The sequence below is a fragment of the Apteryx mantelli genome, chromosome 1, assembly GCF_036417845.1.
Source record: "Apteryx mantelli isolate bAptMan1 chromosome 1, bAptMan1.hap1, whole genome shotgun sequence".
NCBI classification, from domain to species: Eukaryota; Metazoa; Chordata; class Aves; order Apterygiformes; family Apterygidae; genus Apteryx; species Apteryx mantelli.
The window spans coordinates 3,277,574-3,300,014 of record NC_089978.1 but is presented as its reverse complement, the minus strand read 5'-3'; the positions used below and the strand labels follow the sequence as shown (position 1 = coordinate 3,300,014).

The 22,441-nt window shown below is 65.2% G+C and overlaps 2 protein-coding genes across 2 annotated transcripts in view; both read left to right on the top strand.

Annotated features, from left to right (window-relative positions):
* Positions 1-558: 558 nt before the first annotated feature.
* P2RY6 (pyrimidinergic receptor P2Y6) lies at positions 559-9,281 on the top strand. The gene is made up of 2 exons (XM_067289601.1): positions 559-593; positions 7,671-9,281. Exon 2 carries the CDS (start codon positions 7,725-7,727, stop codon positions 8,709-8,711), a length of 987 nt encoding a protein of 328 aa, XP_067145702.1. The 5' UTR covers positions 559-593; positions 7,671-7,724; the 3' UTR covers positions 8,712-9,281.
* Positions 9,282-11,787: 2,506 nt separating this feature from the next.
* Positions 11,788-22,441, top strand: part of ARHGEF17 (Rho guanine nucleotide exchange factor 17) — a 35,560-nt gene continuing 24,906 nt past the window's right edge. Inside the window, exon 1 of the mRNA XM_067308948.1 lies at positions 11,788-15,114. Coding sequence (XP_067165049.1) covers positions 11,788-15,114 — 3,327 coding nt within the window. The remainder of the gene's footprint in view (positions 15,115-22,441) is intronic.

The following is a 22,441-nucleotide window of genomic DNA, read 5'->3' as shown; positions in this document are numbered from 1 at the left end:
GCTCCAGACCCCCAGAGGTTCACCCTTGCAGCACCCCCCCCTTCAATCCAGCTGTTTGCAGACACTCCTGCAATCCAGCTGTTTGCAGTGCCACCATCCCATCCAGCAGCTGCCACCTCATCCGATCCAGCTGTTGGGGACCCCGCTCCCCACCATTCCAGCTGTTTGCAGACACTATTGCAGCCCAGCTATTTGCAGCCCCACCATCCAGTCCAGCTGTTGCCCCGTCCGATCCAGCTGTTAGAGACCCGTTCCCTCCAACCCAGCTGTTGCAGACCCCCCACACACACACCCCAAGCCAGCTGTCGCACCCCCCCACCCCTGAGATCCAGATGTTACGGGCTGCCCCTCCCTGTAATCCAGCCGTTCCAGCTCCCCATCCAGCTGTTGCCCCCTCCAGCTGTTGCAGACCCTCGCCCGTTCTCCGCCCGCAGGTGCCGGGGCAGGAGCGGGGCAGGAGCGGGGCAGGAGCGGGGCGGCCCGGGGGCGGGTCGGGGGCGGCCCGGGGCGGAGCGGGGCCGGCGGCCGGCAGGAGCGGGGCGGCCCCGGCGCCGAGCGCCGCGCCGCGAGCCCGGTGCATCATCCCGCTCCCGGTAAGTGCCGCGCACGGGGGGGGGGGGGCGGGGGGACGAACCGGACCGGGTCGAACCGAGTAGGGTCAGATCGAACCGAACCGGACCGGGTCGAACCGAACCGGACGGAATCGGGCCGAACCGGAGCGGGTCAAGCCCAAAAGGGTCGAACCGAACCGAACCGAACCGGGTCAAACTGAACCGGGTGGGATCGGGCCGAACCGGACCGGGTCGAACCGAGCAGGGTCAGATCGGGCTGAACCGGGCAGGATCAGACCATACCGGACCGGGTCAAACCGAACCGGCCAGGATCGGGCCGACCCGGACCAGATGGAGCTGAAGCAGCCTGGGTTGAGGCAAAGCAGACGGGATCGGATCGGGGCGAACTGGATCAGATCGAACTGAACCAGACCGGATTAGATCGAACCGAACCGGTCCAGATCCAAACGAACTGGAGAGGATCAGATCAAACCGAACCGGATCAGTTCGGAGAGAACTGGCCCAGTTTGAACTGGACGGGCCTGAACCGAACCGGACTGGGTCCCGCGGGACCCTCGGTTGGGCGTTGGGGTGACACCGGTGCGTGCTGGGCATCCCGGGGAGCCTGGGAACGACAACCCCATGCCGACGTGTGGTGTCGCATGCTCAAAAGCTCCAAAAAAAAACCCAAAATGCCACTAGGGACCTGCTTTTCCCGGGGTGTTTCCATGCCGTGTGTGCCGGGAGCCTGGGCTCTGGCCCCGGGCTGCGTTGCAGGTGCCGGGGTCTCGCGGGCCGTATACGCGTACAGCGCCCGGCGCGCGGGGCGGCAACGGGTCCAGGGTCCCCGGGCACCCCGTGGTGTGCAGGTGTGTGTGTGTGTGTGTGTGTGTGTGTGTGTGTGTGTGTGCGTGTGCATCAGCGCGCACGTGTTAGGTGTTTCCATAGCGGAGCGCGTATGTGTGTGCATATACGGCCGTGTGTGTGTGTGTGCGTCTGCCTGGGGCTATATATGTGTATATGTGTGCGTATAGATGTGCCTACAGAGGCGTATATATGTTTGTATATACGTTATAGAGGTGTATATACTTGTGAACATGTATATGCAAGTGTGCACGCACGTGGGTGAAGCTATAGGTGTATTTCTGATTACGGGTGTGCGCGTGTTTGTATATACGTATGGTTTTATACGTGTGTGTATAGGTGTGTGTGTGCATATAGGCGGTCGTCGCTCTACGCGTACTCCGCAGCCTGGAAAGCTCCCGTGGGCAGCGAGTGTGGCACCGGGGGGAAGAGCTCTCCCGGCCGCCGCTTCCCCTCCAGAGCCGGCCAATTCCCAGCAGAGGCTGGGACAGCTCGTTACGGGATTAACTCCTGCCCTTCCCGGCTGCCGGCCCCGCAGGAAGGGCCGGAGGATGTCGGCGGCCGTTCGGGGAGCCCAACCGAGCTCAAAAACCCTTCCCAGCTTCTCCCTTTCGGGAAAGGGCCCTTCCCGTGCCATAATCCTCCCGCTCCGAGGCTCCCGGGGCCCCGAGTTTCCAATACCCGGGAAACAAAGCGCACGGAGGGGGGGGGAGGTTTGGGCTGGATTCGCGGTCAGACCAGAAAGTCTGGCTCTCCGGGCAGCCCCGAGCTATATCTTTTTTCCCCCTTCTCCGATCACCTTTCCCGACCCGCCTAGCTAATCCCTGCCCCGGCATGGCCGGAGCTTAAGGGCGAGCTGAGTCTCGGGCAGTTTTTAAGGGAGAAATTTGTGCGAGGGGGGTTTTGAGAGCGTTTCTTCACGCCCACGTGGTGATTTCCCTTTTTTTTTCTTTTTTTTTCTTTTTTTCCCTTTTTCTGGGCAATTTTCCCTGGGCAACGGGATGGGGTTGCACGAGGCCTTGCCGGGCGCAATCACCCTTCCCAGGGCAGCGCTGCTTGAGGGCTGAGATCTCGCTCCGCATCCCGCCTTTGGGACCGGGTGCAAAGGAAGCCGCCGATCCCAGCGCGGCGGTGGCTTTTCCCATGCGGCTTTTTTCCCGGACGGAAGGAAACGCTCGACCTGTGCGATAGGGCAAAGCGGGGCAGGGAAGGGTTTTTTTTCCCCCCTGCAGCACGCGGCTGGGTGAAATCCCATCAGCTCGGTGCGTGTTCACGCTGCTGTGCCGATAAAGATGCCGGTGCTTCGGCCTCGGCCAGCAGCGCGGAGGGTCCGCGGAGGGCAAAGCCAGTGGGGAAACTTCAGTTTTCCCTTTTGGAATGAATTTCTCGTGGAAACAAGTGTATTTTTTGGCTGCGCAGACGATGTCTTTGACTTCCTGCTCCTAACGCGATCCCCGCTCCGGCCGCCGGGAAGCTCCTGGCTCCTCTGCCTTTGCCCTTCCACCGGTGTGATGCTCTCGGGAGTCCTCAGCTCCCGCGGCGGTTCGGGGCTCGCCGGGCGCCTCGGCTTCGGAGGAAAGCGGCGGTTTCGGCACGCGGTGGCGGCGGGCAGCGGGAGCGGGAGCAGCCCCCCCCCCCCCCCGTTGGCCCATTTTTGGGGGGAAATGTGCTGACCGGGCGCTTTCGCTTCCACCTCGGCCAAAAAGGAGAACTGGCCCCGCTGCGCTCTGCCGCTTCGGCCCGGCCGTTTCCCTCCGAAAGAGATTTTTTTTTTTCCCCATTTTTTTTCCCCCCCCCGGCGAGCCCAGGCGAATCCTCCGCGGGATGGAGGCGGCACAGCGGCGCGAGGGAGGAAGGCTTTAAGGGAGGAAGGCGGTGGATTCTCTGGTGTCTCGTACGAGGTTGTGCTCACCGGGCACCGCGCGCGGCGTCCCTCTGCTGCCTGCTGGCGTCTTTTCCAGGGTTTGGCAGGGTTTTCTCCTCCGGCTTTCTCTCCGCCCCCCCAGACCCCCCCCCTTGAAATTCAGCCAAAATTCGGCCCTTGAGGGGTTGCACCCAGGCTTGGCAGCAGCTTTGCCCACCCTCGGAGGGGCATTTTGGGGGAGGGGGGAGCAGCCATCGGGGGGGGGGGGTCCGTGCGCTGCCCAAATACACTGCATTTGCCGCGGTGCCGAGACAGGAACAAGGATTTGGGGAGCTTGGGGGGGGGGCCGGTGCCCTCCCTCCGCTCCCGAGCTGCCCCGTGCCTCAGTTCCCCCCCCCCCGGGAAAGTTCGGGTGGCTGCAATGAGACGGGAAGGGGCGACGGGAGCGACGCCTCCGCCTCCACTGGCTCTGTCCCCCCCCCCCACCCTTGGGTGCCCTCCTCGCGCCCAGCTTTGCAACACTGCAACGCCAGCAAAGGTGCCCCAAATTGGAGGGGTGGGGGGGAAGCCCCCGAAACGCGAGCGGGGGACCACAAGTCGCGGCGGCCTGGCCAGCCGTTCCGGTCGTGCCGCTTTCGCTGCCAGCCCTATCCCGGCTCCGGAGCCGGCTGCTGCGGCTGCAGAGCTCGCCCGGGCGCCCGCGGGTGCTGCAGGCCGAACGCCGCCGGCGGCACGTCATGGAGCCGGGCCCGGGGCAGGTGGGTGCGTGAAGGGGTTGCGTGCGCGTGGGCGTGCGCGTGGGTGCGTGTGTGCATGCGTGTGCATGCCGGTGTGTTGGGGTGTGCATGCATGTGGGTCTGTGTGTGTGTGTGTGCGTGTGTGTGTGTTGGGGGTGCGCACGCCTGAGTGCATGCGTGTGCATGTGTGTCTTGGGGCTGTGCATGCATGTGGGTCTGTGCATGCATGTGTGTTGGCGTGTGCATGTCTGTGGGTCTGTGTGTAAGTGTGTGCACGCGTGTGTGTTGGGGATGTGCACATCTGTGGGTCCATGTGCATGCGTGTGCATGCATGTCTTGGGGGTGTGCATGCCTGTGGGTCTGTGTGCATGCATGTGAGCTGGCGTGTGCATGTCTGTGGGTCTGTGTGCATGCGTGTGCATGTGTGTGTCTTGGGGGTGTGCATGCCTGTGGGTCCGTGCGCACGCGTGTGCATGCGTGTCTTGGGGGTGTGCATGCGTGTGGGTCTGTGTGCATGCATGTGAGTTGGCGTGTGCATGTCTGTGGGTCTGTGTGCATGCGTGTGCATGCGTGTGTCTTGGGGGTGTGCATGCCTGTGGGTCCGTGTGCATGCATGCACATGTGTGTTGGGGTGTGCATGCGTGTGGGTCTGTGTGCACGTGTGTGCATGTGTGTGTGTTGGGGTGTGCAAGTCTGTGTGCATGCATGTGCGTTGGGGATGTGCGTGTCTGTGGGTCCATGTGCACACGTGTGCAGGCATGTGTTGGGGATGTGCACATCTGTGGGTCCGTGTGCACGTCTGTGCACGCGTGTGTGTTGGGGTGTGCACGTCTATGGGTCTGTATTCATGCATGTGCATGCGTGTGTGCATGCGTGTGGGTCCATGTGCGTGCATGTGCATGCTGCTGTGTTGGGCTGCGCGTGCATGTGGGTCCGTGTGCGTGTGTTGGGGGTGTGCACACCTGAGCACATGCGTGTGCGTGTGTTTTGGGGTGTGCATGTCTGTGGGTCTGTGTGCATGCGTGTGCATTGGCGTGTGCATGCATGTGGGTCCGTGCGCAAGCATGTGCACGCGTGTGTGTTGGGGATGTGCACATCTGTGGGTCCGTGCGCAAGCGTGTGCACGTGTGTGTATTGGGGATGTGCACATCTGTGGGTCCGTGTGCACGCGTGTGCATGCGTGTCTTGGGGGTGTGCATGCCTGTGGGTCTGTGCATGTGTGTGTGTTGGCGTGTGCATGTCTGTGGGTCTGTGTGCATGCGTGTGCATGTGTGTGTGTTGGGGTGTGCAAGTCTGTGTGCATGCATGTGCGTTGGGGATGTGCGTGTCTGTGGGTCCATGTGCACACGTGTGCAGGCATGTGTTGGGGATGTGCACATCTGTGGGTCCATGGGCATGCGTGTGCATGTGTGTGTTGGGGTGTGCATGCGTGTGGGTCCATGTGCATGCATGTGCATGCATGTGTGCATGCGCGTGGGTCCGTGTGCACGCGTGTGCATTGGGGATGTGCATGTCTGTGGGTCCGTGTGCATGCGTGTATGTTGGGGTGTGCATGTGTGTGGGTCCGCGTGCACGCGTGTGCAGGCATATGTTGGGGATGTGCGTGTCTGTGGGTCCGTGTGCATGCGTGTGCATGCGTGTGCATTGGGGATGTGCATGCCTGTGGGTCCGTGTGCACACGTGGGCATGCGTGTGCATTGGGGTTTGCATGCCTGTGGGTCCGTGTGCATGCGTGTGCATTGGGGCTGTGCGTGTCTGTGGGTCCGTGTGCACGCGTGGGCATGCGTGTGCGTTGGGGCTGTGCGTGCCTGTGGGTCCGTGTGCACGCGGGGGCATGCGTGAGCGTTGGGGCTGTGCGTGTCTGTGGGTCCGTGTGCATGCGTGTGCATGCGTGTGCATTGGGGATGTGCATGCCTGTGGGTCCGTGTGCACGCGTGGGCATGCGTGTGCATTGGGGTTTGCATGCCTGTGGGTCCGTGTGCATGCGTGTGCGTTGGGGCTGTGCGTGCCTGTGGGTCCGTGTGCACGCGGGGGCGTGCGTGGGCGTCGGGGTGGGCATGCGTGTGGGTCCGTGCGCACACATGCGCCGCGCCATCCCGGGGTTTCGGTTCCCCTTTTCGGGGGCCGTCGGCAAGGAAAAGGGAAGTGTCACTCAACGGGCAGCGCGCAGCACCCGCGGCCGCCCAGCGGGTGCCCAGCACCCGTGTCCCCCGGACCCCCGGGACCCCCAGGCCACCTTGCACCTCTCCAGGGCGCCGGGCCGCCTTGTCCCCGGCTTCCCGGCGGCGATCCCGTGAGCACCCGTGGGATGGCGGGGGCACCCGTGGGTGCTGGCGGCGGGGGGCAGGATGGGTGCTGCGCGGGCGGGATGGAGGCGGCTTGGGAGTCCGGGGGCTCAGCAAGGTGCAGAGGCGCAGCGGGTGCAGGGGGAGGCGCAGCGGGGTGCAGGGGGCTCAGGAGGGTTCGGGGGGGCTCAGGAGGGTGCAGGGGTGCAGGGTGGTGCAGGGGGGCACAGCGGGGTGCTGGGGGGGCTCAGGAGGGTGCAGGGGCTCAGAGGGTGCAGGGGGGTCACAGCGGGGTGCAGGGGTGTTCAGGAGGGTGCAGGGGTGCAGGGTGGTGCAGGGGGGCACAGCGGGGTGCTGGGGGGCTCAGGAGGGTGCAGGGGAGTCAGCGGGTGCAAAGGGGCTCAGTGGGGTGCAGCAGCTCAGTGGGGTGCAGGGGGGGCTCAGGAGGGTGCAGGGGGCTCAATAGGGTGCAGGGGGTCACAGCAGGGTGCAGGGGGGCTCAGGAGGGTGCAGGGGGGTGCAAGGGGGCTCAATAGGGTGCAGGGGGTCACAGCAGGGTGCAGGGGGGCTCAGGAGGGTGCAGGGGGGTGCAAGGGGGCTCAGGAGGGTGCAGGGGGTCACAGCAGGGTGCAGGGGGGCTCAGGAGGGTGCAGGGGGGTGCAAGGGGGCTCAATAGGGTGCAGGGGGTCACAGCAGGGTGCAGGGGGGCTCAGGAGGGTGCAGGGGGGTGCAGGGGGGCTCAGGAGGGTGCAGGGGGGCTCAGTGGGGCTGCAGGGCTCCCGAATCGCCGGCGGCCGAGCTGCTCTCAGCCCCCTCAGCTTCCCCTCGGCACAAAGCCAGCCCGACCCGGAGGCTAAGGGAGGTGACCAGGGCCAGGCAGCAGGGCGGTGGCGGAGGGCGAAGAGCGCCGTGGGGTGGGGGGGTCTCGCGTGTCTCGCCGTTTCCTGCTTTCCACGGCGGGTGAAGCCGGCTCCATGTTCGGCCCACGGTGTTGAGCCTCGCCGCAGCCCCGCTCCTGCCCCCCAGCCCCCTGCCGTCCTCTCGCCCGTCTCCCCAGGCCCGAACGTCTGGCGGGACGCCGGGATGAGCGCGTGGGTGCTCAGCTCCTCGGGTGGTGCCATCAAGGTGGCCTCCTGCCCCAGGCGTGGAGATCCCCCGCTGCCCTAAATCGATGGGGAAAAGGGGCATTTCCAGGGCACGATCCGGCAGAGCTGAGCCGGGGAAGGCAGTGGGGAAGGTTGGGGTGGTGGCATGGGGCACCCCATGGAGCAGAGGGTGGCTTTAACCCAGGAGGGTAGATGTGTCCTCAGGACCACGCGTGGTGCACAGCCCGCTGCTGACCGGGGTCGCTGTGGGTTGTCGTTCACAGGCGCTGCCGACTGGCCAAGCCGGCAGAGAAGGTCCCGGTGGTGGGGCTGGGACCATGGAGAACTTCACGGCCGGCGGCGCCAGGAACTCGTGCACCTTCCACGAGGAGTTCAAGCAGGTCCTGCTGCCCTTGGTCTACTCGGTGGTGTTCATGATCGGGCTGCCCCTCAACGCCGTCGTCATCGGGCAGATCTGGCTGTCCCGCAAGGCGCTCACCCGCACCATGATCTACATGCTGAACCTGGCCACGGCCGACCTGCTCTACGTGTGCTCCCTGCCGCTCCTCATCTACAACTACACCCAGAAGGACTACTGGCCCTTCGGGGATTTCACCTGCAAATTCGTCCGCTTCCAGTTCTACACCAACCTGCACGGCAGCATCCTCTTCCTCACCTGCATCAGCGTCCAGCGGTACCTGGGCATCTGCCACCCCTTGGCCTCCTGGCACAAGAAGAAGAGCAAGAAGCTCACGTGGCTGGTGTGCGCGGTGGTGTGGCTCCTGGTCATCGCCCAGTGCTTGCCCACCTTCGTCTTCGCCTCCACGGGCACGCAGAGGAACCGCACCGTGTGCTACGACCTGAGCCCCCCGGACCGCTCCGCCAGCTACTTCCCCTACGGCATCACGCTGACCGTCACCGGCTTTCTGCTCCCCTTCGTGGCCATCCTGGCCTGCTACTGCAGCATGACCCGGATCCTGTGCCAGAAGGACGAGCTCATTGGCTTGGCCGTGCGCAAGAAGAAGGACAAGGCCATCCGCATGATCGTCATCGTGGTCATCGTCTTCTCCGTCAGCTTCTTCCCCTTCCACCTCACCAAGACCATCTACCTGATCGTCCGCTCCTCGCCCAGCCTGCCCTGCTCGGCCCTGCAGGCCTTCGCCATCGCCTACAAGTGCACGCGGCCCTTCGCCAGCATGAACAGCGTCCTGGACCCCATCCTCTTCTACTTCACCCAGCGCAAGTTTCGGGAGAGCACCCGCTACCTCCTCGACAAGGTGAGCTCCAAGTGGAGGCACGACCACTGCATGAACTACGGCTCGTAGCCGGGGAAGGAGCAGCACGGGCAGCGTCGGGGCCGGAGACGGAGCAATTTGGGCTTCGAGCTACCGCCGACGGAGCTGAGGTGGCACCAGCCGGAGGCCGGGGTGGTGGTGGTCCTCCGTTCGGGGCGAGGAGGGTAACATCTCCTGAGCTTTCAGCACTTGCTGTCGTTCCCCTCTGCCTCAGTTTCCCCATCCGCCACGTGAAGAACTGGGCGCTGTAAATAGCAGGCGAAGCAAACGGGGGGGGGGGGGCGCAGGAGCCCCAGGGAGGGCTCGTCCGTGCGTCTGCCAACGCCATCAGCGGGACGGAGGACAGGCCGGGATGAGCCTGGCGCGGGATATCCCCCACTCACAGACCTTCGGGCCCGATATGTTTTGCTGCAGAAACAGGTTTCCGCCACCGGAGACGCGGGCCGTCTCGCAGGGGCAGCGCCGCGTCTCGGCTGGGCCGAGCCTCGAGGACAGACAGACGGTCTCGGCCGTCTCGCCGGGCTGCGTCGGGCGCGTGCCGCGAGCGCTGTCACCTGCCCGGGCCTTTCTCGGGGGTTAATAGTTTTGTGTTAAAAAATATCTCCGATCGTATGAAAACGAAGGAGAGGATCGTGTTTTATATGGGTAAAACTCACCCTCCTTGGACCGGGAGCCTTGGACCGTATATTCCATGTGTATAATAAACCTCCTCCCCTTCCAAATACGTATATGTGCACAAATACATATACACGCTTATATACACACATAGACATATATAATATATATATACACATGCTATATATATATATGTATTTGTGCCGTTGGTGCAGCGGCTACATAAAACAGCCACGTCTAACCAGGGGAAGGTTTGCAGCGCAGCGCAGACTATGCATCATATATATTCTCTATCCCATATATACATCCTATATATAGGATATTCTACCCTATTTTCATTATACACATCTATATAGTGCATGCAGGTGGGTGTATGGTATATATAGGTGTACACGCACACGCACAGGGTGTTTCTGTCGCTCTGCGGAGAGCCTGGTTCTCGCAGCGGTTTATAGGGCAACTCTATAGGGGAACTATACTGTTAAATGGCCCTTGGGGACCCCCCCCTCGCTGTCCCCCAGAAGCCCCGTGTGGCTCTGGGCACGGTCCCCCGGGGACCCACAAAGGGTTTCTGCGTGGGAAAATGCCGGGGCGTTTTCCCACCCACGGGAATCGGGAGCCGCCTGCCCACGGGAATGGCTTAAAACTTAAAAGAAGGGTCTGAACGCGCCCCGGGGTCAGCGTATTCCCATAGCCGCCCGCACCGGTGTCCGGGAGCGACGGGAAGGTGGCGGCACCAGGATGGGCTCCCTCGACTGCCGCCGGTGATGCCGGCCCCGGATGTGTGGCAGGCGAGCTGGGATGGAGACTCGCTGCGGAAACCTCCGGCCTGCCCCGGCCTCGCGTGCGGCTGCTTTTTGCCGGTTAAAATATAACCATCGTGCCAGGCCGGCCGGCGTTGCTCCCTCTCGGGGAGTTCCCTGGGAAAAGGGGTCGGAGGTGGATGCCTGGGGGGCCGGAGAGCCGCAGCGCGGGGCAGGGGGTGGGACAGACCCCTTCCAGCTTTCCCAGCTCTTCCCAAACAAAGGAAAAACGAGCCGGGTGCCGGATGCCCGGAGCAGGCAGAACCGCTCCGCCCGGACCCAGGAGAGGGCGCAAAATATTCAGATTTGGAGAAATCCGGCTCCGGCTGGGTCTATAGCGTGTCCACACGGATGGCAGCAGGGCTGGAGGGAGCCGGGTTGGGGGGGGCCCATCCGCACCCTCCGGCTTCGCTCGGGTGGGCTCGGCGGCAGGTAGCGCTGCCTGCTCCCTCCTTGTGCGAGGTGGCCACCCAAAACTCGGTCAAGACGGGCTTGGAGAAGAAGACACCTTGCATGACGCGGCCGTGTCCTCGCCGGGCCTGGGGGGGTACGAGCCAAAAGCACTTTCTCCCAGCTACCTGGCCGGGATTTGGGGACACGGCGCTGCCGGGGGAGCCGGGGATGCTGCTCACTGATTTCCGCAGGCCCGTTCGGCTGCCCTGAACACGGGGACTTGGGATGAAAATATCCATCCGGAGCAAGCCCAGGTGTCCCCCACGGCTCTGCTCCGGGTCCAGGCTGCAACCGGGCCTGGAAACCAGCCTTGCCGCCGCTTTAGCCCCAGCGGGGTCGGACACAGCCCGCAGCGACCGAGCTCTTCCGTCCGTTTTCACTTCCCCAGCGATAAATCCGCCGTCTTTCCTTGGGCGAACGGGATTTCTGCCTGCAAAGAGCAAGCGCCGGCACAAAAGCCGCCGGAAAAAAATCTTTCGGCGGGGTGGTTTAGTGCAAGCTGGCGACGAGGCGTTCAGCCTCCCCCCCCTCCCCGAAAAAAACGCCCGCCACGGATTGCGGAGATCGGCCGGAGAAATCCGCGCACGTTTTAGGGCGAGAAAAGCAAAGCCCCCCGCGGCCGTGGCTCCCCCGAGCCCTGCGCCCACCCGCCGGCTCGGACTCGCGCCGTCACCGGGCGCCCAAATATTCGCCTCCTTATCCTGTTTTCCCGAACGAGCCGGCGGGGAAGGGGGCAGGGGGAAGGGGGTCCCCCCTCCCATCAAGGGGGACCTGGCGGGGAGCAGCGATGCGGCAGCGGGATGCACCGGGCCTGCTGGGCCGGATCCCCCGTGTCCTCCCCCCTTCCCTTTCCCTTCCCTTCCCTTCCCTTCCCTGGGCCGTGGGAGCAGCGGGGCCATTCCCGGCTTCCCTCCGCCCCGCTTTCCTTGCGCCTTCCCTTGCAAACGGCTCCAACCATCCCCCTCTCGGGGAGGAAACCACGCCTCCCGGGGAAAGTTTATTCGAATGCAACAAATAAAAAAGAAGGGGGAGAAGGGAGGAAAAAAAGGGAAAAAAAAAAAGAAAAAGAGGGAGGGGAAAAAAAAGAGGGGGGGGGGAGAAAACAAAGCGGGAGTGATGAAGCCTGCTGGCAGCCCGGAGGAGGAGCGGGGCCGGGCGGTGCCTGCGGCGGGGCCGGGACCGGGGCCGGGGCCGGGGCCGGGCAGCGGGCGGAGGAGGCGGCGGGGGGGCAGATAATGGCGGAGGGGGGCAGCGGCCGGGGGGCCGCACCGGGCCGGCGGTTCTCGCCCGCCTCCTGCCCGCCTTCCTCCTGCCCGCCTTCCTCCTCCTCCTCCTCCTCCTCCTCCTCCTCCTCCCCGGGTAGGAAAGTTTCGCCGCTGCCCGCCGAGCCGCCGGGCCGGGCGCCGCGCAGCCTGGCCCCCTCGGTGCGCCAGCTCTCGCTGCGCTTCGCCGAACCGGAGCCGGAGCCGCCGCCGGGCCCGGTTCATGCCGGGGGGCCGCTGCCGCCGCTGCCGCCGCTGCCGCCGCCGCCGCCGCCGCCGCGGGGCCCGGCGCTGAGCGCGGAGCCGCCGCGCTGGCCCAGCGTCCCGGCGATGCGCAAACTCTTCGGCGAAAGCTGCCGGCAGGACCCGGCCGATGCGGCGCGGCGGGGCGGCAGCGGCAGCGGTGGCGGCAGCGGTGGCGGCAGCGGTAGCGGCGGCAGCGGCGGCGGCGGCAGCGGCGGCAGCGGGGCCGGGCGGGGGGCGCCGCCGCCGCCGCCGCCCCGCAGCCGCGTCCCGCACCCGGCGCTGCGGGCGCCCCGCGCGGCGCAGCCGGGGCCCGGCCCGCATTCCTGGCATAGCTCGGCCCAACCGCAGCCGCCCGCCTCCTCTTCCTCGGCCCGCGGCTCCAGCAGCGAGGAAGAGCCGCCGGCGCCCGGCCGCTCCTCCGAGGGCTCGGCGGGCAGCGAGGGCGAGGGCCACCCCTCGGCCCCCCGCAAGCGCTCCGGCCGCAAGAAGAAGAAGAAGGACGGCGGCGCGCGGGACGGCGAGGGGCTGGCGGGCGCGGAGGCCGGCGGCGGCGGGCATGCCTCGGCCGGCCCACCGGGCGACGCCGAGGGCCGCCGGCCGCACGCGTGGGGAGGCCCGGAGAGCGGCGGGGCGGCCCCCCGCTACGCGGCGGCGGCGGCGGCGGTGGCCCCCGTGCCCGTGGTGGCCCGCGTCTCCAAGGTGAACATCCTGCCCTTCGCGGCCAGCCCCTGCGGGTCGCGGAGCAGCAGCCGCTACTCCAGCACGGAGACGCTGAAGGAGGAAGAGCACTTCGGGGTGTGCTGGCCCACCCAGAGCCGGGCGTTCCAGGTGGGCTACGGCGTGTATCGGTCGCCCAGCTTCGGGCCGAGCGACGGCCTCGCTCGGGGGCAGCCGCAGGTCCGCGTCCGCCCCAAGCTGCCCCTGGGCACAGCCAAGGCGAAACAGGACTTTGCAAGCGAGAGCCTGCAGCACCCCGGGCCGGAGGGGGACAGAGCCAAACACCGCAAGTCCTTGTCCAACCCCGACATTGCCACCGAGACGCTGACTCTCCTCAGCTTCCTCAAGTCGGACCTCTCGGAGCTGAAGGTGAAGAAGAAGGGGGTGAGGATCGGGCTCCCAGAGGAGGCAGCCATCAGCGGGAGCAGGTACGAAAACTGGCCCAGCCCGGCCAGCCACCCCCTGGCAAGCCGGGGCCGCCACGGGGCTCAGCCCCCGGCCCGGTGGGCGCCGGGCGAGCGGCCCACCCTCAAGGACCTCACGGCCACGTTGCGGCGCACCAAGTCGTTCACCTGCTCCGAGAAGTCGGGGACGCGCCGGCTGTTCCTCCAGAGCACCATGAAGCAAAGCTCCTCCGAACTTCTCCTGGCCAGCACCGGCAACCACGATGGGGCGGCTTCAGACGGCGACCGCAGGCGGAGGGGAGACGACGACGTGCTCCCCGTGGTCATCCAAGACCAGTACATCCAGGAGGCACAGCAAGTCTTTGAGAAGATCAGGAGGATCGGTCGCCAGCAGGACTACGGTTTTGCGGCGGAGCAGAAGGACAGCGGAGGTGTGGAAGGCGCCGGGGAGTTTGCAGAGCCCACGAGGGGAGCAGACGCGTCCCTCCTAGCGAGGACGGAGAGCAAGCGGTGTTTGAAGAAAACAGAGTCCGAGGAAAACCTCTCTTGCAGGAAGTCCGTGGAAGAGCTCTCGGGTCACGAGTCGAGCCTGACGGACGAGGGCATCGTCACCGAGCCGGAGCCGGGGCCCACCGCGATGGCCTACAAGGATCTGCATGAGGCCGTGGCGGCCTGGAAGTTGCCCGATGGTGCTGCAGGAGAGAACGAGGCTCTTCGAGCCAACAGCAGCCCAACGCCTCTCGCCACGCGCCCCACTCGACTGTACCACGACGTTGCGCCCGTGGAGGATGTCCCAGCCGGCAAACTGATGGCCCAAGCGTCCTCCGAGGCGCCCGCGACCCCAAGCACCGTGCGGCGCCGAAGGAAATTCCCCTCCGTCGGCACCAATGGGTCCGACTCCAGCCCCGGCAGCAACGGCGAGTCCAACGGAGAAGCCTACCGCTCCCTGAGCGACCCCATGCCCCACCGGCGCTGCCCCGTCGCAGAGGAGGCCACCAACTTCTCCATGGACAGCAACCTGCTGGGCTCGCTGGGCGCCAAGGCGGGCATGCCCGAGTCCTCGGCCGTCTCCCTGTGCGAGTACGCGGGCAGCGCGGCCAGCGACCTGTCGGTGTGCAGCGACGGCCTGCGGGATTACAGCACCGTCATCAAGAACATCGTCAGCCAGCCCGGGGCCATGGACAAAGTGATCGACGAGAAGGGCAACGGCAAGACCATCAAGAAGAAGTCCTTCAGCGACCCCAGCCGCCGTGGTCAGTTGGCCAGCGCTGGCTTCGAGGGCCCTGGCGAGGCCATCAGCGAGATGGAGCCAAGCATCCCACCATCCAGCAGCGAGCCCATCCTCTCGGAGCAACGGGCTGACCAGGAGGCCACCAAGCCGGCTGAGCACGGCCGCCCCGCGCAGCTCACGGACGGCGGTTCCGGCGAGGCCGGCCCCGGCTACGGCTTCGACCCCAAGCTCGTCGAGGTCTTGTCTCCCCGCGTGCTCCGGCGCAGCTCCAAGAAACGCACCAACCGGGCGGCCCACCAGGAGAACCGCCCGCCGTCCTCCTCGGCTCCAGTACCCGGCACCCTCGGCAAGGCCAGGCCACCCTCCAAGCACGTCCGGCACACCAGCGAACCCGCCACCTTCATCCCCATCTCCGGAGCCTCGCCTCGCTCTTCCCTCCAGCCCAGCATCCCCGTGTCCACGCCGGAGCCTTCCCGGCTGCCCGTCAAGTCCTTACCTGTCCTCCAGCCACCCTCTCTGGAAGACGTGACCAAGCGGTACATGTTGGCCCTCAACTCAGGTGACTCCTTGCCCCCCGGCGCGGCGGACGCGCCGCGCTCTTCGCCCGCGACGCCCACGGCCGCCGAGCCCAAGCTCCCGCGGTGCCCGCGGCAGCCGGAGGACCACGGCGCCGTGCCGGCGCCCCGGAGCAAGCCGCAGGTGGTAAGTGCCCCATCTCTCCTAAGGTGCCTTAGCTCCAGAGGTGCTTCCCACCAGAGGTCCCAAGGAACCTCGCGTCGTCCTGGCTCCCGACATCCCTCCAAATTCCTCCGGGGGAGGAATACGTCGGGCAGGGACAAGCGCGGCCTTTTTTTTGTTGTTGCTGTTGCTTTTGCAGCCGCGATGCTGCAAACTTTGCACCTCTCTGGCTGGATCGGGGCTCGCTGGTAGCTCTCGCGGCGGCGCCGCCAGCGGCTCGGGAAGCAAAGCCGGCTTTTTTAGCGAAACGGGCACGCATCACAACGCGGGGAACGCCGGGAAGGGGGGGGGAAAAAGTGCGTTTTGCGTGTTGCAATTTAAGGGTTTTATCCCGTTCTCGGAGTCCTTAACGCGGATCGCAGCAGAGCGCGGGCTGGCGGATACGGATTTCTATGGATTTCTAACAAAAAGCGCGTTGCTTCGGCGGGGAGCTCGCTTCGCGGCCGCCAGAGCCCACCCGCGCGTTTTGGGTCGGGAAACCCTCTTTCCCGGCGGTGCTGGGGCGATTTGCCGGATTTTCGATCCCCGCGTGCAGGGGGAGGCCGGGTTCTCGCGCCGTCGGGTCGCCGAGGCCGAAGGCCGCGTGCATCCCGGCGGAAGCGCGGCGGCCGACCCCGGCGCGCCTCCCCCCCGCCGTTTCTGCCCCTGGGAAATCGTCAAACTTTTCTTTCGGAGTCTTTTTCTCCGAGCTGGATTTTGTATGCTTTCTCCCAGCGGTTTCACTGCATCGGTGTTTTTCCACCCCCGTTCCCAGTCCCCGTTTCCCCGGCGTTTTGGGAGCTCCTCGGAGCGGAGCCTTTCTCGCGGCCTGGTTTCGCGGGCGCTTTGGTTTCTTTCCCGCGGATGCGGACGCGGCGCCGGGATGCGCGCGCTCGGCGATGCCGCCTCCTCCCGCGCGGCGCCGGCCTCGGCCGTTCCGCGCACCCACGGGGGCTTTTAATAACTCGTCACGACGCCCCGTGGGCTGCCGCGGCCCCGGCGAAGCCCAGAAATACCCGTTCCCGCGGAGCAGGGGTTTTTTTTTTTCTTCCTGCGAGGCCGGTGTCCGGATTCACGGGAAAAGCCCTCGCCGGCACCAAACGGGCACCTCCGCGCCGGGGCCGGGGCGCTCTCCGAATTGGAAGGGCGCGGAGCTGGGCGCCCGCCTCCGGTTCCCGCGGCGTCGGGGTCCGAGCGGCCCCCCGGCAGCTCCGTGTCCCGGAAAGCCGGCAGCCCTCGTTCGGGGCCCCGTTTGCCGCCCGATCCGCCTTTCTCCGTGCCCAGGGAGGGGGGCGCCCCGAATCGCCCCCAAATCCCCCCCCCACCCCGGGTTCGGACTGCCGGGTGCGAAGCATCCTCGGAAACAACTCATTTCCGCTTTACTAAATCCGGCTGCGTTTTGACCTCGAAACGCTCCGTTCGGCGCTCCGGGCCCTCAGCGATGCTCCCGGCGTGGGAACGGCGACTCCAGCGGCCTCCCCGCCGCATCCCGGAGGGATTCGCCAGCCCCATCGGGGCAAAACCGCTGTTTTTAAGGTAGCTCGAGGTCTTCGCCTCGGAAAAGCGGGCAAGCCCCGGGGCAGGAACGCCGCTCACCTTGTCCGGAGCCTCGGCCCTCCGGATCCGGCACGGACGGGGGGCGAATTTTCCCTTTTAAGGGCAACGGTGGAGCCGTATCTTTGCATCGCGGCTCCTGCCGCGCGGGTTCCCCTGTGCCGCGGCCGGAACGTAACGCGCAGCGGGATTTTTCTTTCTCCCTGATTTATTGGAGAGCAGATTTATTGTTTTGCTTCGGACGGCACCCGCCGGAGCCGGAGCCGGAGCCGGAGCCGGAGCCGGAGCCGGGGGGGGGCTGGCGACGGGGGAGCCGAGCGCTGCAAGGGAGTTGCTTTAATTACGGGCCGCGACGCCCGAGACCGGATATAACTTGGCACCGGCGTTGCTGGCTCCGACGGCAGATTTACACGCTCCAAGACCTGCGGATAAGAAATGATCCCTTTTTTTATGGTTTGCCTTTTTTCCCCCCCACATCCAGCTCTGCCGCGTGCTGCTCCGCTGTATAACCGCATTTAACATTTCGCCCCGTTACTTTTTGGATCCGCAAAGGTTTTTAGGGACCGAAACTTCCCCGTTTCTCTCCTCCTGCCTCGCGAGGGCCGGAACGCCCTTCGGAGGCGACGGCATGCCGCTCCGCGGGGACAGCTAAATTGGAAGTGTCGTTCCCAGATGGTCGGAGGCGCCGGGGAAAAGCTGGTTCCTCTTTAAAAAACAAACGGCATCCCGCGCGCTGCGTGGGAGACGCGCTCCCTTCCCGGCCTCTTCTCCCGGCTTTCCGAGCGGGGAGAAAGCCGGCGGCACGTGGGGGCGGAGGGGGGGGGTCCGGGCGCCTTCGCGGCTCGGGCCGGCTCGCGCGATTCCCGCGGCCGGTGCCGAGGGCCGTAAAGCCAATTTGGCAGCTTCCCGCGGCGCCTGGCGTGGAAAAAGCTCCCTTTTACGGATGCGGAGCCCCCCGCTTTGCCCCCGCGATCTCCGGGCTTGTTTGCAGGGAAAAGCAGGTTTTCCCATGGGAGCCGGGCGATGGCGCCGGGCCGAAAAATTCTCCCGCACCAGAGAAAGCTGGAAACACCCCCGGCACCGGTGGCTGTGACGAGAGGAGACAGCGGAAAGGCTCAGCGAAAAGCGCCCCGGATGCTGAGCTCCGGAGGCTGCTGCTCCCTTTGGGGTGAAAAGGAGCGAATTTGGGGCTGGCGGAGGGAAGTCTTTTATTTATTTATTTTTTCCCACGCTGTGGGAAAGCGGCGGCAATCCGAGGATTTCGCCGGATGGGAGAAACCGGAGGCGGCCGCTCCTACGAGCACCGGGAGATCGAGCTCGGGGGTTTCGCGGGGCTGCGGGGACCGGCCGGCCAACTCGTTGCGTCGGGGCTTTGCTCAGCCGTCACGGAGATGCCGGCCGGGCCCGGCTCCCGCCGGAGCATCCCCGGGGACGGCGATCCCACGCCTCCGCGGCCGCGGCTCGGCGGCCGGCCCGGGCTCGGGGCCATCGCTCCCGGTGCGCGGCCTCGCGCTCCCCAGCGGCCGGGGCAGCTCCGAGGGAAACGGCCGGGGTCAGATTCCCAGGAACGAGCCGCTTGCGTAAAACGCCGCCAGCCCCGGCATCCCGTGCCGGCACCGACCGCCGCGGGAGACTCATCTCAGGGTGCAGCCCGGGGCTTTTCCCACTGCGATTTTCCCTGTTACATCCCGCCGGAGCATCCTTCCTCCCAACCTGCCTCTCCCCATGCTGCGGGAACCCCGAAAATTCCCTTTGCTCCCTTTGGAGGCGACTCCGCGCCCGGCTCGGGGAACCTCCCTGCTAGTGATGCCCCGGTCTCCGGGCTTGGCTCAGCGCAGGGAAAGGCTCGGAGCATCCTGCTTCCGCGGGAGCTGTGCAGAAATAGCTTTTTCAGCCCGAAAACGATGGAGCGGAGAGCAGCTCCGCGGATCCCGGCGGGTTTGGGCACCGCTCGGGCCCTCCGCCTCCCTCCTCCGCCGGCAGCGCCGTTGCCGACGCTTCCCATGCCCGGGCGGGCGCGCGCTCGCCGGGAAAGTTTTGCCTTGCTGGGAAAGGAAAGGAAAACAAGGCTCGCCGGCGTGTCGTAATCCGGGCGTAGGCCGCCGGCGCGCCTCGCCTCCGAGCTTTCTCCGCAGCCGCAGCCGGGGCGGCGAACGCCCCCCTCGCCGGCCTCCGTCCCCGCGGGAAAACGCGGGAATTGGCAGCCTGCGGCAAAGGGGACTGAGACGACTTGCTCCAGATTTGGGGAGAAAAAGGGGGGGGAAAAAGCCTCCCGGACTCGGACGGGCATGGCGATGGCTCAGCCGGCCGGGAACATTCCCAGGGACGCGGCTGGGCGTTTTCTCGCTTTTCGGCGGGGCTGGAAATCTGTAATTAAGCGGCTGTCGCAGGGGAGCCGGGGAGAAGTATGGAAAAGGATCCATCCAGGATGGATCTCTGCCGTCATGGTGGGAACGTATTTTTCATGCTGGGCAGCTGCCACCAAGCCTCAGCCCCACGCGGGACACCGGAGACTCCGGATTGGCACCGACAGCCAGAGCGGGAGGCGCCAGGGCCGAGCCGGCTGTTTTCTTTGCCGCTGCCAAAATCCCCTTAACTCTGCCCGCCGGTTATGGAGGGAGGCCGGGAGCCCGCTTTGCGCGAGCGGGAGGGCAGCCGGGAAGGCTCCCCATGCCCGCCTGTCCCTGCAGGAGCCAAATTCATCCCAGCTTTGGGATTCGGGCGCTCCCGCCGGGACACGGCAGCCGGGCCGGCTGGCGCGGGAACCGCGTGCGAGGCGGAGAGCGCGGCGGCGGAGCAAAGCTGAACCTCGTGGTAGTGAATCGCAAACCCTTCTTTTTTTGGCAGGAAAAATTCCTCCCACCCGCCAGCATGAAATCCCTGCATCCCTCGAAGCCGGGTCAGTTTAAACACCCTTTTTTTTAATTTCCAAGGGGATGAGGAGCCGGGGAGGGGGCATCGGCGTTTCCACCGCCCTGGATCTCTCCGTCAAGCCTCTTGCAGGAAATTCCACGGCGCAGAGCCCCTCGCTCCGGCACATCCCGGCTGCCTGTTTTTACCGCCGCCGCCAATATTCCCGTTATCGCGGGCTTTCGGGCGCAGGCTAGCAAAGCGGTCTGTATTCCGGGCTGGTTTTCGCGGATGCCGGCAGGCCCACGGCGAAAGCCGTTTGCAGACGGCTGCTTTCGCTTCGCCCGGGTCGAAAGCGGCACGAGCCGCGTTTGGGGCTTCCGGGGGCTTTTTTTTCCATGAGTGCGTTTTCGGCCGGATCGGTTCCCGCCAGTGGCAACCGACGGTGCGGACGTGCCCGAATTGCCTTGCGTCGCGAAGACGCGGGTGCCGGCTCCTCCGGCCGCGCGGTCCGGCGGACAAAGCGATGCTCCGGCTGGTTGCAGCTGGACGCTTTGGAGCAGCTTTTCCAAGTCCTGCATGGAGCTGGGCTCCAAAATTTTCAGGATGCCGGTTGCTCCCGGCCTGGCTCTTACCTGCTTCATGATCAGGGGCATTTTTATTTTGCTGAGCCTTTTTGCAGGCTTGCCCAGCTCCCCCTGGCACGGCCGGGAAAGGGATCTGCTCCCAAAAAACGGTGTAAATTTGGACAGGGCTGGAGATGGCCCCGGAGCGAGAGGGTTAGTGCTCTGCTCCGGAGGGGGCTGGTGTTGGCCCCGGGGCCATGGCAGTCCACAAGGTCGGCGTGCCTGGGGATGCATGGAGAGATAAGTGGTCCCAGCGCTGATCCCAGTGGTCCAGGGATGCACGGAGCGAGACGTGGTCCCGGCACGCGGGGCGGACACGGACTGCCATGCCGGGCATTTCTGGGCAGCCCGCCATGGCGCCTCGTTGCGTTCGCCTGCGCCTGCAGAGCTGCGTGTCTGGGCTTTTCCGGGCGCAGCCGAGACGTTCCGGCGTTCCGTGGGTTCCCGCGGCTCTTCTCCGCGTAGGATCTGTCTGCCCCCCAAGCCTCGGCTGGGAGAAGGCGGCCCTGTTCGTAGCTCGCCGTCGTCCTCCCGCGGGGGAGGTGGCTTGTTTCTGCAGCGTTAGCCGGTCGCGATGCGGGTAGCGTTGGAGCGTTTCCAAAGAGCGTTCCCAAAACAAGCTCTTTCCCGTAGGCTCTTTGCGATGAGAGGGAATAGAAAGGAGATGCGCGGGGATCTCAGCCGGCCGTCTCCCCATGGCCATCCATCCGGGGCGTCCTGCCATCCGCCCCAGCATGGACCCATCTCCACGTGAGGAACATCTGGGCTTGGTCCCGATCAGGTAGCTCCCACCAGCAAAACCAGCGGCAGCTTCATAGCTGGAGCAGGGATTTCTCCTAAACTCAGATGCAGGAAGATGTTTCTGGTTGCTTTTCCCGTTCGGTCCGTGGAGTAGATAAGGTGATGCCCGTCACGTAAAGGACAGATGTAATGGGGAAAACTCTGACAGCGCTGGGATTTGGTCCATACGGAGTTTCTTCCCCTTCTCCTTGGGCTTTCCTCTCTGTGCAGAGAATGGTGTCCTGCAGATCCTTAGCTCTTCGTCAGTGCCTTGTCTCCTGTCTGTGGGGCAAGAGACTTCCTTCCTTCCATCCGTCTTCTGCATCCATCCACCCATCGTCATCCATCCACCCATCCATCTCCATCCATCTGCCCATCTCCATCCATCTGCCCATCCATCTCCATCCATCTGCCCATCCATTTCCATCCACCCACCCATCCATCTCCATCCATCCACCCATCTCCATCCAGCCAGCCATCCATCTCCACCTACCCATCTCCATCCATCTGCCCATCCATCTCCACCCACCCATCTCCATCCGCCCACCCATCTCCATCTGCCCATCCATCTCCATCCGCCCACCCATCTCCACCCACCCACCTGAAGCAACAGGCCCTGCTCTGGCCATATGGGCGTGATCTTAGAGGAGGGCATCATCATCATCTTCCAGGACATTTGATCCTGAAGGTATCAAGGCCAGCTTGCACGGACAGGGCCCGTGGAAGCAAGTACATTGTTTTTTCCACCGTGGTGTTTGCAGGCCAGCTGGATCAGGCCACGATGCGTCCAGAGAAGAAAAATCAACCATTTCCACCCCCTGCTCCCCCCCCCCCCAGCGTGACTCTTTTTAAAGCTCTGATGTTTGGTCCCCGTGGGGCTGTTTCGCTGGGCTCTCTTGGTTGCCATGGTGAAGATGGGTGAGGAATTTCAAAGGGAATGGCTACAGTAAATGAACTCTCTCTATAAATAGCGTGTTTGCTTTTGGGTCTTTGGGAACCGCGGCCCGGCCAATGGGAGCGAGAGCGAAAATCGGCATCCGTGTAAAAATATTCCAGCAACTTGCGCTTCTTGCAAACTCCCGGCGGTCACTGCTGGAAAACGGGAGAGAAAAGCTGCTCGCGCGTCGTTTTCCGGGGGGAACGCGGGGAAAAAAAAACGCGGGGCGGCCCGGGAAGCGTTTCCCTCCGCGCGCGTGGCCGGAGAAGCAGGTTAACCCGGGGAGGGGGGGGGCTGCCGGGCTGCGTGTCCCTCCCTGTGCATCGCGTGGGTGCGCGCGCGTCCGGTTTGAGTTGCGTCCTCTTAACGGCGGAGATGCCTCGGGCTCCGTCTCACGCCCGAATCCCTCCGGGCTCGCTCCTCATCCCTCTTTGGGGACCTGGATGTCCTTCCGCCCCGCGGGTGCTGAAGGGTTTGGGCCAGCCCCGATGGGGAAGACGTGCTCGGCGCCACGTCCATCTCCGGCGCGATGTCCCTACCGGAGACCCGGGCACGGCCGAGCCGG

Coding starts and splice junctions, on each gene's coding strand:
- P2RY6 (XM_067289601.1), top strand. CDS start 7,725: ATGGAGAACTTCACGGCCGGCGGCGCCAGGAACTCGTGCACCTTCCAC.